Raw genomic sequence first — 14443 nt, 5'->3', positions numbered from 1 at the left:
TATACGTACCGGTCACTGCTGTGACTGCTGGCTGATATATCATTCGCATCTTCAGGTAAAAAAGCTTTTAACCGCTGCGTTGTTCATTTTATTTGAAGCATTAAATATAAAATGTCACATCATATTTATGTTTAGGAAATTGAGCCTGAACTCACTCAGCTGTGGCCATCGTTAATAAAAGGAAAGCACTTCTTCTTATTCTGGTAAACACAAAATTTGATTTTTTTTTTCTAGACGATTGAAGCACAATAACAAATATCTCCACAGTAAATTTCCATAGTAAAGGTGCTCACTTTTCTCTTTGCCTAATAAAAGAAAATTGCTAGCGGAATCCGATTCCAGTGTGTGTCAGGGTTGCCAGGTTTTCACGACAAACCCTGCCCAATTGCTACTGAAAACTAGTCTAAAACTAGCCCATTTTAATAACCAATGTCTTTGCTGCTGACCTACGAACAAGAAAAATTACTTTAGAAAACAACTGTGCTTCAGTGTTGAACTTTCTTCACTTGTGTTCTTTCTTCAGCCTGAGGTTCATTCTTTATACTTTTTGGTATAAAGGACTTTTACGTTTGCTATGAAAAAAACGTATATTAAAAATAAACAATTATATCATAAGTAATGCATCACTTTCCAAAGAAAGTAGTGTAATACAATTGTGGGGGTAACACAATACTGTACTGCATCACTTTTAAAAAGCAACTTTCCTCAACACTGGTTATGGTAGCTTGTACATATTTTCACCGCTAAGAAGCAATGGTGATTGATTTTGGTTTGTCTTGGCAGGAAGGATGAATGGATCAAACACGGAACGTGTGCAGGCTGCGAGGAGAGCATGGGTTCACCGCTTCTTTATTTCCAGGCCGCAGTCAAGCTTCGGAAGTTCTTTGACATTGATAAGTGAGTTATTAGCATGATATCATCTCATCACGAGCACGTTTACCCCATTTCATTTCATTTTTTTTTTTTTGCATTTTGGAAAGCTCTGGAATTAAAACCTCTTGTGATGTGTCATACAAAGTAAGTTTATTAGACCGGCTTCGTATCATGTCTTGGATTTAGAGAAGCAACACTTTATCAACCTTAAGGTGATGTGATCTGCAGCATGACTACATACGTGGTGTTCTGACCCCGCTGCTGGGACAGTATTATGATTTGCAGTGTGTCACGGACAGCAAGGTGAGAGAATTCATCGTTAAATTATATTTACTATATTCAGTCAAGACCAGTTTGAGCCTAAAAACACATTTGTACGTTGCTTCCTGTCCAGCAGATGGCACTAGAGAATAAATAACGTTCATATTTTGTGAATATGAATTAGCACGACACGTGTCAGCACGTGCGGTCTGATTCACACTGAATTTAATGTATTCTCAAAGATTTTCTGTCATATAGGACCAAAAACGTATAATGTAACGGCATTATAACTGAAAGATGTAGTCTACGCCGCTAAAATTAGGACAAGAAAATCTGCATTAACACCTAAGCTTAATATATTTCTTTATCACTTATAGGGTCGTGAAGTGTGGATCCAGCTGAAGATTCATCTCTTCAGGAACCAAACCCTTGGATGTCCCAAACAAGAGCAGAAGTTTGATGGATTTTCGTGGATTAACAGCACAGGCCATCCCTGTCCGAACAACACCACCGTCTATTATGTTCCAATTAACTACGAAAATCCTCATCAACCCTGTAACTAAGAGAATCTGAAGCTATAGGCTTTCACTGCTTCCATGTTTGACTATCTTTTTCCAGTGTAAAGAAAACTGTTACATAATTCCTGGAGCATTTAACCTTTATTTTCCCTCATTAACAAACCAATAAGAATCAAATATGAAATATGCAAATCACAGGGGTTAAAGGGTTTTGAAAGTCCTTTAATGCACTCAGAATGTACACCAACTGTTAATGTCATTAAAGGTTCAGGATGTAATGGACCATGATGTTGAATAAAGTTTTGTGGTGCAGCAACTTTTCTCCTCTGCTGGAGCTCAGATCACTCGAAAGAGAATAAAAAAAAATGGAATTCCTCTTGATGGTCGATGTTCTAAACACCGGCAGGCAATAAAAGGTTTAAAATGAACAGCCATCAACTATTAAATATTTCATGCGAACACTCAGGATGGATAGATTTTGGGACTCACAGTTCACATTTTATTTGACATGGAATCAGTTTGCCAAAAAGTATGTTTCCTACACCACAGAAGAAACAAAAAACAGACTATGCACTAAAACCTTCAACTAAGTAAAAAAAAAGACAAAGAAGAAAAAAAAAAGTGTAAAAGGCCAGTTACTTCACAACGTAGATGATGGCAAACAGAAGAAAAAACAAAACAAAACACTGCTCACTTAAAAAGACTAATCTGCAGCATTTGCATAACGAAATGTTTTAAATGCGTGGTGTTCTTCACACTTCCAGTTTCCCGAGGAAGCGGAGATTGAGAATCTTCAGTTGCTCATCCAGCTCCATTCTAACGATGCCGTCTTCACCATCGATACTGAGCAGGACTCCTGTGGCCTCCCTGTCCTCTCCCAGGATCACCTTCACCTGAGCAGCACACATTCACATTTAATCATGTTAGTGAATAATTTTCCAAATCTGCTGTTACAGCACAAGTGACACTTAATAACATGGTTCTGAAAATGGTTTTGTGACGTCCGATTCAGTGGGAGGAGCATCAGGCTTATATTCGAGTTATATGCTGTCTCTGCTTTTGCACCTGTTTATTTCCAAAACTTCTCGCTCCTCATACATTCCATATATAAAAATAAAACGGAGACAAATGAAAAATTGCCCTGCTTATTTCTCATCACTTCAGCGTCTGCAGTGTGGAATTTAAAAGCGTTTTCAGGCAAGTATGTATTGCTCATTGGTTATTCCAGCTGTGATTTCAACTATTGTGGTTCTCTAAAAGCTCTAAAAATCTGTATTTCCCAAGAATCTGTATTTCCAAGGCCTGATGGTTTCTGTATATATATTTATGAAATGAGATCCAAAAAGTTGCACACGTTTATTCTAGCTATAACAGTGAATTATTGATTGCTTTGGTTTACATCTATATCAAGAAAATATATTTATGCTGTAATAAAGGAGGACACATTAAAGTATTATATCATATCTGGACTCCATGAGCACAACTAAAGATAAGGTGATGGTAATGTTGTGTAGAACTGCCCGAAATGTTTATTATTGCATACTATTTGACATACTTTAACATTTAAATCAATTAAAATTTATAAAGCTAAAAAAAAAAAAAAAAAAAAACAAAAATCAATCACATTTGGTTACATAAGCCCAGCAGTACCTTGTTGTTTTTGGTTGGTGTAACAGGTTCCAAGTGTTCACTTGAAATACTAACAACCTTCTCCGTGTCTTGCAGGAAAACGGAGCACATCCCCCCCTGTTGAAAGAAGAATTTTTCCTTAGATGACAAAGTGAAGTTGTTATGTTTTAACTATTTAACAGAGCACGATTCATCATAATCTGACAGTAAATGGATCGTAATCACAACAAGGACAAGCTTTAATCCATTGCCAAATCTAAAAATCAGCCAGGGGCATCTCGGCACTCAGCAATATGCAAATCCAAACTTCACATGTTTCTACTTGCAGATTTACAAAATCAGACGTTTAAGACTCACGGTGACGCTCCGGATAACACCCGTCTGATTGATGACGCCTCCATCCAGGAATGTGTCTTTCACACGCACCATGATGTCTGTGGTAACCCAGTCGTTGGAGGCCTGGTCGATGTTAGATCCGGGGGTGTGAGGGTTGTATCCTCCCGGAGATGGAGCTCCAGGAGTCATTGGACTGTACCCTACTGGACTGGGACTCGGACTGGCCTAAACATCACATGAAGCACAACTCTATTGTCTTTGCAGCCAATTCTCGTGAAAAAAAAACCCTATTGCTTCAAGCTAAGACTAAAGTTAAGTAATCATTTCTGTAATGAAATATCCAAAAACGACTTGCACAGTGAGACAACATTGTATTAACGTTCTCAAAAGTTTTTAAATCCAGAGAAATTAAAAGGTTAAATAATGTCTCGTTCCTGGTTATCGTCACCTATGAATTACATAATTATCTGCATAATCCTCAGTTTCCGCTTGTAGAAAGTCAGAAATGCTGCGTCGCAGTTAAACTAAATCCTATACCGCAGTTATGAATAAAATTAAAATTAAAAAAAGTGTTGAACGCAGCATTAAATTTAGATTGACTCAATGTTGTACTATGATTTTTTTTTTTTTTTTTATGCATTTTTAGATCACACAAATAACACTCACTGTTTGAACCAGTGTTCATTTTGACAGTAAATTTTTATTTAGCTTTAGTCATACTTTAGTCTTCTGAATTGTTTTTAGTTTTAATTTAATATTGAGGTCGACTAAATATCATGATTTTAGTCGTCTAAATTTAATGGGTTTAGTTACAGTGTACTGCATTTATTAAGCATTTTACTAAAATGTCCAAACTCACTATGTTAGACATTAAGGTTTCATCATGATAGACACTGATTTATCTGTGGTGACAAATAAAACTTGAACGACTACTTGCTTTTTTTATTTTAGTAGCCAAAACTATACCTGGTAGGCCATGGGCGATGGGGTAGGGTGGTAACTGGCGGGCGAGTGTGTGTTTTGGTATCCCACTGGGCTTGGGGCCACTTGGTGGTAACTCTGTGGGCTCGGACTGGGCTGGTAGGACCCTTGCGGAGAGGGAGCAGCATATGGGGAGTACTGGTCGGTGTTGTACCTATAGTGCAAAAACATACTCCGTTTAAGATGTTCTCAAGTCAGAACAAAAGCATTGAGCACCCGTTTAAGTCCTCACATGGCAGGAGTCCCAGGAGTCTGAGGGTTATACTGAGGGTTGACCTGCGGGGAGGGCACTTCTGGGTAGCCAGGAGTCTGAGGGTTGGGCGTACCGCCGTAGCCTTGAGGAGACGGAGAGGGCTCGTCGTCATAAGCGAACTCGTATTCGTCATCAGGCCTGAAAACAGAGAGAACATAAGTTGAGGTATGTGGGATCGGTTGCTTGCATGCATGCGCATGTCTGTCCTCGCTCTGCTTCCTACCGTGATGGTGTGTTTGGATTGTTGGGGTCCCAAGCGCCGCTCTGACCGGGCGTCCTGCTCCCATCATGCAGAGGAGTTTGGGAGCCATAATGAGGAGTACGGCTTCCTGTGAGCAGTAAAACAGGGGTTTAATAAGAAACGACAACCACCACCAAACGAGTTGCAAGTTCATAAGAATATATATATATATATATTGGCATTTCCTACCATCATGGAGGGGTGTCTGGCTACCATACATGGGGGTACGTGAGCCAGTTCCATAAATAGGTGTCTGGGAACCATACATTGGTGTTCGTAAATGGGTGGAAGTCCTTCCTTGTCTTTCTTTGCCACCACTGATTTAACGAGAACAAAACGAGGTGTTAAAAAAACAAAAAAAAAAAAAAAAACAATTCTACACTATTCCAAAGTTTGGGGTCGCATTTTTTTAGTATTTATTTTAAAATATATTGTAATAATTCACAATTTGTCTCTTTAGTGCTTTCAGAGAGTTGCTACAGTTGGGCTGGCCTATTGGTCATACCGCACCAGTGAAATAAAATAACATGTCAGATGAACACAAACCAGTCTAGAGAGTAATAAGGCAAAACTGTCAAACAGTAGCTGGGAAACTAATAGCTACGATTCTCACAGAACGTTCCCACACAGAACCAGCCCCTTTTATTTATATTTTCTGTGCGAGGAAAATATGTGGTTTTAAAAGGGGTTACGTGAAGCTGAGCTATTCCATTAGCCAACGATGGAATAAACAAATGTGGAGGAAGCAAAGAAAGTGTAAACTTTTTATGCACTGCAACATACACAGTTGTAAGTCGCTGCCGGTCCACAGAGATGGTCTGGCAAGTTGAGTGGAGCTCTACCCTAGCGGTTGATTCTGTGGCATCCTTCACCACTCCAATGTAGCCTGTGAAAATTAAAAAGGTGTTACGAAAAAGAACACAAGGCGGACTCAAATATTTGGACACTGATGTCACACCAAACAGGTTATAAAATGCAATATTTAGCCAAAAGCCTCTCACTAAAGGTCACTCCAAACAATAATAATTCATTTAAAAAAATTTGAATTTAACCTTTGTATGGTCCCTGGGATATACGGACAGTCTGGCCAATCAGATCATTGTCTCGTCGCCCGCGGCCCCGGCCCATGCCACCACCTCCACCCCTTTGCTGCTGACCTGAAAGGAAGACCAGAAAAGATCTATATCAAAATAGAAGTAGTCTATATCATTGATATGATACAAATGATCAAATGCCAACCAGATAGATCAAATCTTAAAATGAACACGTCAGTTTTTTAGAAAATAGGCTCATTTTCCATATCCCCTAGAGTTAAACAGTTGAGGTTGACCATTTTTGAATCCATTCATTCAGTTGATCTTTAGCTTAGCTTAGCGTAGATCACTGAATCTGATTAGACCATTAGCATCTTGCTCAAAAATGATCAAAGTGCTATTTAAAAGTTTGACTCTTCTGTAGCTATATAGTGTACTAAGACCGACAGAATGATCTATGCTAAGCTAAAAGGGCTACCACCAGAAACGGTAAAACTCAAATGCTTAACTCTAGGGGAGTTGGGATATGAGCACTACGTTGCACAACCCTGTGAGTTATGTAAAATTGCTTACCACCTCCACCGTGGTGCATTGGGCTGCTGATGCGTGGACTCATGGGTGCAAAGCCTCCAACTGTAAAATTGGTTACGTCTCTGGGCTATAAGATCAAAAGGGAAGTTTTACGACAGGGAAGTTAGAAAATGTATAAGCTCTATCCACAGATGCAGCAGAACAGACCAACCTTTGAGCCGCCTGCCAGAACAAGGTGGCGTGCTTTACAGACAAACATGCCTCCGTTTTCAACCAGCTTCTTGCAGTGAAGAAAAGCAAAGCCTCTGAAAATGTGTCGAATTTCACCTTCACGGCCCTGCGGACAACATAAATGAGAATATTAGCTTCCTCCAGTGCGGTTTTATTATGTAATGTCAAATTTTTATTTAATATTTATTTAATAGTTACCGAATGAGGTCCATCAATGACTTTAACAATATCCTTCACATGGATGTTGTTTTGCTCCGAGTCGAGAGCGACAGCAAAGCGGTTGTCCTTCCGTCTATTTACCGCCTGGTGCCGTACGGTCAAAACTTTCCCGTGCATGTTCAGAACCTAAAAAAAAACAAAAAAATTCCCACTTTAACATATTTCTTCTTACAGTCATGTTCTACATTATAATTTTTGAGCCTATATGACAGATTTGCTCGGCATATGTTTCCCTTAGTGGTACATTCCTTTTCTAATGTGAGAAATCAAGCAATTCAAAAACATCATGGTTGTCTGAAGTTTCTCAAGAGAAGCCAAGCAGGTGGTTTATCAAGGTTTTTTTTTTTTTGAATATTGTTATGCCATTAATATAAACACACAAATCAGTTATTTTAAATTGTAACAACATTTCACAATCAAAGAAATGTATAATTAAGCATAAAAGAACCGTTTCAGAAACCGCTTACCAAATCCAAACTTTAAAACAGTACTGTGTCAAACAATTTATCTGGATACAGTGCAAGAATTATTACAGAATGGGTAAAAATGGCAATAAATTCATAAATATATTTTTATAGTTTAAAAAAATATGGAAATATATTGCTTTAAAAGAAAAAACAAATCCAAACAAGACAAAAAACATTGCTGAGACAAGTGAAGTTTGGCAGCTCATGTACAAACATTCCTTTGATTCATGAAGATAATGCAAGCGCTGTTATTGAAATGTAAGCCTAGGGGTAGCACTGCAAGATTCGTACTTCTCACTTTGAAAGGATGGATGGGTGTGACGTGTGGACAGGTAGAGTAACCCACCATAGTGGGAAGTGAACACACACACACAGACACACACAGACACACACAGACACACACAGACACATCCGGAGCAGCCCATTGTGAGGCAGCTCGGGGCTTTGCTCTCACCTCTGTCGTGATATTTAAGGTGGCGAGAGGGCTTATTATTCACTCCCCCCACCTACAATCCCTGCCGGACCTGGGACTTAAACCCAAAACCTTTGGGTTACAGGTCCGACTCTGTCCGTTAGGCCATGATAATAATGTGCTATTGTTGTAAAGCAACAAATCCAGCAAAGGTGAACTACTGAATTTAGCTTGAACTTGTCTCCTTCTCTTGAAATTTACCTGGAAGGTCTCTCTTTCCAGCCTGACAATGACCCCTACAGTTTGGGGGTCTAATTGTACCAGCTCTCCCCACTCATGCTGGCCTCCTGCATCCACACCTGACGCAGTCTCAGAGCACAGTTGCAGGTCCCTGGGCAAGACCTTTAACTACAACAAAGAGAGACAGAACACACAACATTAACTGCTGTATATTGTGCATTTTATGTCTTTATAGCTTACTAGCGAAACTTACCTCATGCATAGTGAGATCAGAGAACAGAATGACAAAGTTCTCCTCCACACGGACTATAAGGCCTGTGTCACCTTCAAAACGTCCTGCGATAACCTTTACATGGTCACCCATACGGAAATATTTCCTCAACTCATGAGCTGGAAACTCAAGAGGGTCCTAAACCAAAAACAAAAGACAAGATAGAGAGGCAATAATCAAGGTGTAAAACAGACATGTGGAGAACAGGTTTTTTCTGGATATCTTTTATCATTCCAATGATTTACTTTCTGGCACAGTACTATCACAGCAACACGTGCTGATTTTCTCACCTTGAGATCTTCATGCTTGGGCATGATGGTGATCTTGTTGCCATCCACACTCAGGATTTTACCCTGAAGGTTGATCAACTCGCCCTCACACACTTCCACATTATCTCCTGCCTGGAGATTGTGCTCACGCTCCTTACCTGTATTAATAAAACATTTATGATTAAAAATGCATGCATGGATTGATTGCTCCATACGTTGGTACCAAAAAAAAAAAAAAAAAAAAAAAAAAAAAGACCTACTGTTTGGATGCATTTACCTGTTGTCTCTGTGACTACTTCAAGGTCAATCCCCTCTGGCTGGTCCTCAAACTTCTCGAGCTCCGACAGAGTGGGTTTAACCCCTTCTGTGATCTATGCAAAAATAGACACGATAAACCAAGGATGAAGTACACAAAAATTAGAAATAAATGAGAGTGAGGGTTCTTACCACAGCTGACATGGCAAAGCTTTTGAACAGGAAGCCTTTGCGGCTGTATCGGTTGCCTTCAAATATCATGAAGTCACCATCATGGCTGACCTCCCCACCAAGTGACCTGTAGAGCAGAGCATGCGTGTCAGTGCGGCTGACATATTTCAACAGGTTTCGACTCAAAATCAGAGTGCTCCTTTACCTGATCTTTTCAGCATCAAAAAGCCTCTGAGCAGGTCTCTTAAACTTCTTCCTCTTCGCAAACCAGTCTTTCTGTATGATGAAAGACAAAGCCAGGGTCACATCACTAAAAAGTCATAAAGCATATCCACTAACATCCAGATGTAGGGTCAGAAATGTTTTTTTTTTTATGTTTTAAAAGCAGTCTCTTATGACCACGAAAACTGCGCTTTTGATCAATTTAATTCAGAATAAAAAAAAGGATAAAAATTAACAGTAGCATTAATATATCATGATAATAAATATGGTCATACTGATAAAACTTACCATACTCATCCTTGCTTTGATGCGATCTAAATCAATACGAGGAATCATTTTCAGTGAGATTGTATTTTGGCTCGGCTCAACATAGTCCACCTGAACAAGGCAAATAAATACATTAATGATTTAAATGTTTTCATGCCACAGATGTAGAACTGCATGACTTTATGACTATATAGTCAGCCAAGTCTTCTGGTTTGCTCACCTGGGCAATGTCATCCTTATAAAGGCCTCTCTTAAGACGAACCCAAGATTTGGGTTTAAGGTTAGTCACTTCCTTAACCACCTTCAGCACATCTGTCATCTCTTTAATGGGCACCATCTGCTGGTTCCAGAAGCCCATACGCAGGTTTCCAACACCCTCAATGGCGGACTTGACATGGGTTTGCTTGTATGCCTCCACATAGATATAACCTTTTACATGCTCAGGGGCCACCACTGATTTGATTTGAAGAGGCTTTGAAGAGGTTAGGGAAAAAAAAGAATTAAAAGAACTGGCACCATTACAGGTATCATGGCACTAACGTTGGCTGTAATAAAATAAACAAACTTTAAGTTAAGAAAGAGGGAATGATGAAAACCTACTGTGTCGGTGCACTGATAAGCAATGAATTTTCTCATCAAGGCAATGGCAGTTGCTCTTTCCTCTCCAATCTACAGAGAAACAGAAGAATTAAACCCTGCTCATCACAGCAGCCATACGCCAAATGTTAGATAGTGTCTAGTACTAACCTTACACTTAACGGTCCACAAATTAGGATCCCTGCAAGAGACAAATCTTTTAACACAAGCCCAATGGTCTTTTCAGAAATACATACTATACTACGTTTAATCGTCTATAAATCAATAGTATTATTTTTTTTTCTCTTCATACTTGACTCCAGGCAGCAACTGCTGCTGGGTGATGTCATCAGAAAGATCCTCAGAGCCGCCATAGAAACTAAAGTAAACAGAACATTTAGAGAAGGTTAACTCAGCAAAACCAGCATTCCTTTCATTTCAACACAAGCCGCTGAAACACTGAGTCACACACTGAACTCTGTTGACTTACTGTTCACCACCTGAGGACTTGGCATATTTTCTCATGTAATACTCCCCTAGAGCTTCCTCACGTGAATCCCTAAAGAGAAAAACGGGTATTTAACATGACATCCATTTTTCAGATTCAGTCATGTGAAAGTGTGTGCGGTGTTTCACCTCCAGAGATTCTGCAACCTCCTTGAACCGGAGTGATCCTCATCCAAAACTACGTGGTCAATGTTGGACACTAAACACATAAATGCAGAATAAACGATTATATACAAAAATGATATTGTAGTTAGAACATAAAACAACAATGTTTACATGCAGTGTAATAATCTGTTAATAATTGGACTAATCACTGATAGCTCAGGCTGAATGATAGGATTCATTTCAATCCAGTGGTGCAAAATTAATTTATTACATAGAAGAGTTCTGATTCTTTGTAAATAATTATTTACTGCACATTATTTTTTTATATATACAGTGCAATTACTGTGCAACAACAATATTGTGAAACATTACTACAGTTTAGAATTGGATTAATACATATTTTACAATGCAATTTATTTCTGTGATGCAAAGCTGAATTGGTAGCATGCATTCAGAATGTGCAACCAGACACCGCTACAGTTCCTATATACAGCTACTGAACATATGGTTAATATCCATGCACACCAGAATACTTAAGCACATACCTTCGGCCTCTTCTGCTCAAATCCAGAGAGTTGAGGGAGGAAGGGAGGAACATGAGCCACAATATAAAGTCATGTGCACACAGCATTTTCAGGCAAGGGCATAGACAGGACCAGGTAAACAGAAATAAAAAGGGAAATTACCAAAGATGGGCAGGCTTACACGTGGTATATTATAAAGATGGACACTAAGTGATAATGAGGTCATGTCACTGTTAACTGATGCAATACAATAAGCACACTTGAACACTATCAATACAAGGAATAGTTTTTTTGTTTGTTTTTTTCAAAAGGAGCACTTTCAGGCAAATGACCATATTTGGTTCCCTTTCAGAACTCCGTCAGTCCCCTCTATAGAGTCCCCTGTTCAATGGATGGTGCATTTTAAAATTAACTTTGACCTTACTCAACATTTATTGACGATGCAAAAAACGTATTTGCCATCCATGCTCCTTGTTTAGAAATTAGCCAAACAACTTTAAACATCACAAACAAATGTTAGAGGGGTGCAGATCATGGGTATGGATTTTAACGAATGAGAGAATGATTTGAGAATCAGTTCAATTAGACAGAAAAAAAAGGAGCAGAGAAATCTGGAGTTGGTTTACCGTTAACTGAAGGAGGCATGCATAAGAAATAAAGAATTAATGAGCGCAAGAAATACATTCAAATAACTGGCATCATTTTATACATATTTAACATACAGTCTGCTTTTCGTAATTCATTTAAAATGCCTCCATTTTATAAAATTGCGGATATGATATAAAAGCATATAAACATACATAACACATACTGGTCACATAATATCAAAAGAAATCTTAATAATGCCTCCCCAAATTTAAATTATGCAAACAGGTTATATTACTTAATATATAATAACTAGTGCTGTCAAACGATGAATCGCTATTAATCACATCCCAAATAAAAGTTTGTGTTTACATAATATATTTATAGGTACTGTGTATATTTATTATGCTCATATAAATAAACACACATGCATGTATATAGCAAAAGTATGTTATGTTTGCATATTAAATATTTATTTATAAATTAAATTATATAAATAGACTGTAAATAAATATTTACTGTGTGTGTGATTCTATATAAGCATAAATATGCAAAGCATGCACACATTATGCAAAAAAATATTTTGGATCATTTGATAGCACTTAAAATAACTAAAGATATTTATTTAAATGTAACTTAAAACATTCACAATTCACTAACAATATAATAATAACAATAATAATAATTTCTTACCTTTTTCTAAAATATCTTCAGCACCATCCTCCCATGGATCTTCATCTTCGTACTCATCATCGACATCTAGTCAAAAATAGTATAATACACACATTATAGCTCTTTAATGCAAAATATGTTGTTTAATGTAAGAAATAAATGGTAAGGGATTTTCTAACCGGCTTCATCCAAGATGAAGCCACCGTGCCGAGGTTTTTTCCTGGGCCGGTCATCATCCTCTTCTTCCTCTTCATCATACTCCTCTTCATCCTCCAAATCTTCTCCCTCCTCCTCAGCCTTGTCACTGCCAGCTACACTCCCCCGTTCCTCCTCATCCTCAAAGAGACGTGTAGAGGATGAGTCTTTATGAACTGTTTTCACTGAACAACATGGTTTTAGCGACCATAGAAAGGAGGAGCTGGTCGTCTCACCTCATTCTCCTCCACCTCCTCGGCCTCGCTGCTCCTCTCGCTCTGATTATCAGAGAAATCGCTGTCATCGCTGTCAGACATCTCTTTGTTTTCTTCTACCTGTTATCCAGACGACCACGCTGCTCAACAAAGCATGTAAAATGCATGTAAAAAGTGGAAATCGTAAACAGATTCGTCTATGAACATAACGGTTTACGCGTTATTAGACTGAATCCAACCATCTGACCAGACAGAAAATGAAACACACGGCTAATGATGCGGGTTTTCCTTGATAGCCGTAAGTTATTACTTTACTCGCAAATGCATAGTGCGATTTACGCGTTTAAAACATCAGATAAACGCCAGCAGCCAGTTTAATTTGTTCCTTTCGGGTTTTAAGTGTTTAGGGTGATGTGATCTGGCTAATGCTGCTAAATCCAGTCGACAAGGAATTAGCACACGAGCAGGCTAGCATACATCTTATTCCGCAAACAACTCGTCGCTTAATTAAAACAGGTTAACTCCACACACTAGTTAATTTACGAAAACACCACACCATTGAATATATCTTAAACTCACCATTAAAGAGCGTATACAAAGTCCTCTTACCTTTAAATAGCTGTCTGATTTTGCTTCAATCAGGCAGCGAAGTCCAATGTTGTTTTCTTTCTTTAAACTTCCGCAATAAGCAGAGCGAGAGCTGCAGAGCGCCATCTAGTGCTTCGGAGAGCAACAGTGTCGTTTCACGCAAGGGGTGTGTGATGCGTTTAATAGTTGCTGATTAACTATCTGTATGGGTTTTTTTTTTAATCTCAGGGGTTTTCCTCTTGTTAATCTGTTTTTCAGCAAACAGCGTTTACTACAACAATCAACTACTCTTTCTCACGAGCTTATCAGCTAGCGCTATCCTGAGAAAGAGTAGTTTATTTTTGCGCTCTCTGAAAAACTAGCCTACAGAAAATAGCACTTTTTGCTTTTAGTTTGATCTTTGAAAGTCTTAAGTTTCTTCAGGCTCATGATATTTCTCTTTCTCCCTGCTGAAAAAACAGCCAAAACCAGCCAAAGCTAAAATGACCAGCTAAAACAACAACAACAAATACAGCTACTCAATCAATCGATCAATCACCTTTATTTATATAGCACTTTTAACAGTATGGATTTTGTCAAAGCACTGAACAGTATCAAATAGGAGAACAGAGTGGCAGTAATGTATAATGACAAGATTAAACATTGATTTTTTTTTTTTATTAAATGCACAGTCCGTCTGTGTAATCAAATCGACGATAATTGCTAGAAATTAAGTGTCCTCAACTAAGCAAGCCTGAGGCGATGGCGGCAATGAACCAACACCCCATTCGTGACAGAATGGAGAAAATAAACCTT

The 14443-nt window shown here is 38.5% G+C and overlaps 2 protein-coding genes across 3 annotated transcripts in view; one reads left to right on the top strand and one right to left on the bottom strand.

Annotated features, from left to right (window-relative positions):
- Positions 1 to 1968, top strand: part of rnaset2l (ribonuclease T2, like) — a 3397-nt gene extending 1429 nt beyond the window's left edge. Inside the window, exons 5-10 of the mRNA XM_043258588.1 lie at positions 1 to 55; positions 136 to 203; positions 784 to 897; positions 969 to 1017; positions 1102 to 1176; positions 1512 to 1968. The exon at positions 1 to 55 is cut by the window's left edge and continues 3 nt beyond it. Of these exons, the coding sequence (XP_043114523.1) occupies positions 1 to 55; positions 136 to 203; positions 784 to 897; positions 969 to 1017; positions 1102 to 1176; positions 1512 to 1697 (547 nt within the window). The 3' untranslated portion in view covers positions 1698 to 1968. The remainder of the gene's footprint in view (positions 56 to 135; positions 204 to 783; positions 898 to 968; positions 1018 to 1101; positions 1177 to 1511) is intronic.
- Positions 1854 to 13800, bottom strand: supt5h (SPT5 homolog, DSIF elongation factor subunit). Of its 2 annotated transcripts, XM_043258586.1 has the most exons (31): positions 13670 to 13800; positions 13082 to 13200; positions 12830 to 12986; positions 12672 to 12737; positions 12020 to 12025; positions 11415 to 11426; positions 10894 to 10963; positions 10748 to 10816; positions 10571 to 10636; positions 10429 to 10459; positions 10282 to 10350; positions 9902 to 10153; positions 9703 to 9792; positions 9398 to 9468; positions 9214 to 9319; positions 9044 to 9137; positions 8788 to 8924; positions 8480 to 8635; positions 8248 to 8394; positions 7087 to 7233; positions 6869 to 6994; positions 6700 to 6784; positions 6145 to 6249; positions 5876 to 5978; positions 5282 to 5409; positions 5075 to 5180; positions 4831 to 4989; positions 4584 to 4752; positions 3639 to 3842; positions 3303 to 3398; positions 1854 to 2545 (listed from the first exon to the last, which is right to left on the bottom strand). In XM_043258586.1, the coding sequence occupies exons 2-31, from the start codon at positions 13160 to 13162 to the stop codon at positions 2405 to 2407; spliced, it is 3249 nt and encodes a 1082-aa protein (XP_043114521.1). In that variant the 5' UTR covers positions 13163 to 13200; positions 13670 to 13800; the 3' UTR covers positions 1854 to 2404. The 2 variants fall into 2 exon arrangements, with proteins under 2 accessions (XP_043114521.1, XP_043114522.1); XM_043258587.1 differs by lacking the exon at positions 12020 to 12025.
- Positions 13801 to 14443: the final 643 nt, after the last annotated feature.

Source organism: Puntigrus tetrazona, chromosome 15 (assembly GCF_018831695.1).
Source record: "Puntigrus tetrazona isolate hp1 chromosome 15, ASM1883169v1, whole genome shotgun sequence".
NCBI lineage: Eukaryota > Metazoa > Chordata > Actinopteri > Cypriniformes > Cyprinidae > Puntigrus > Puntigrus tetrazona.
Note: the sequence above shows the minus strand (reverse complement) of the source record. Positions and strands in the feature narration are given on the sequence as shown.

Coding starts and splice junctions, on each gene's coding strand:
- supt5h (XM_043258586.1), bottom strand. CDS start 13,162: ATGTCTGACAGCGATGACAGCGATTTCTCTGATAATCAGAGCGAGAGG. Junction 9,469..9,702: donor TCAAAGCAAGGATGAGTATG/GTAAGTTTTATC, acceptor TTCATCATACAG/AAAGACTGGTTTGCGAAGAG. Junction 8,925..9,043: donor AGTAGTCACAGAGACAACAG/GTAAATGCATCC, acceptor TTATTAATACAG/GTAAGGAGCGTGAGCACAAT.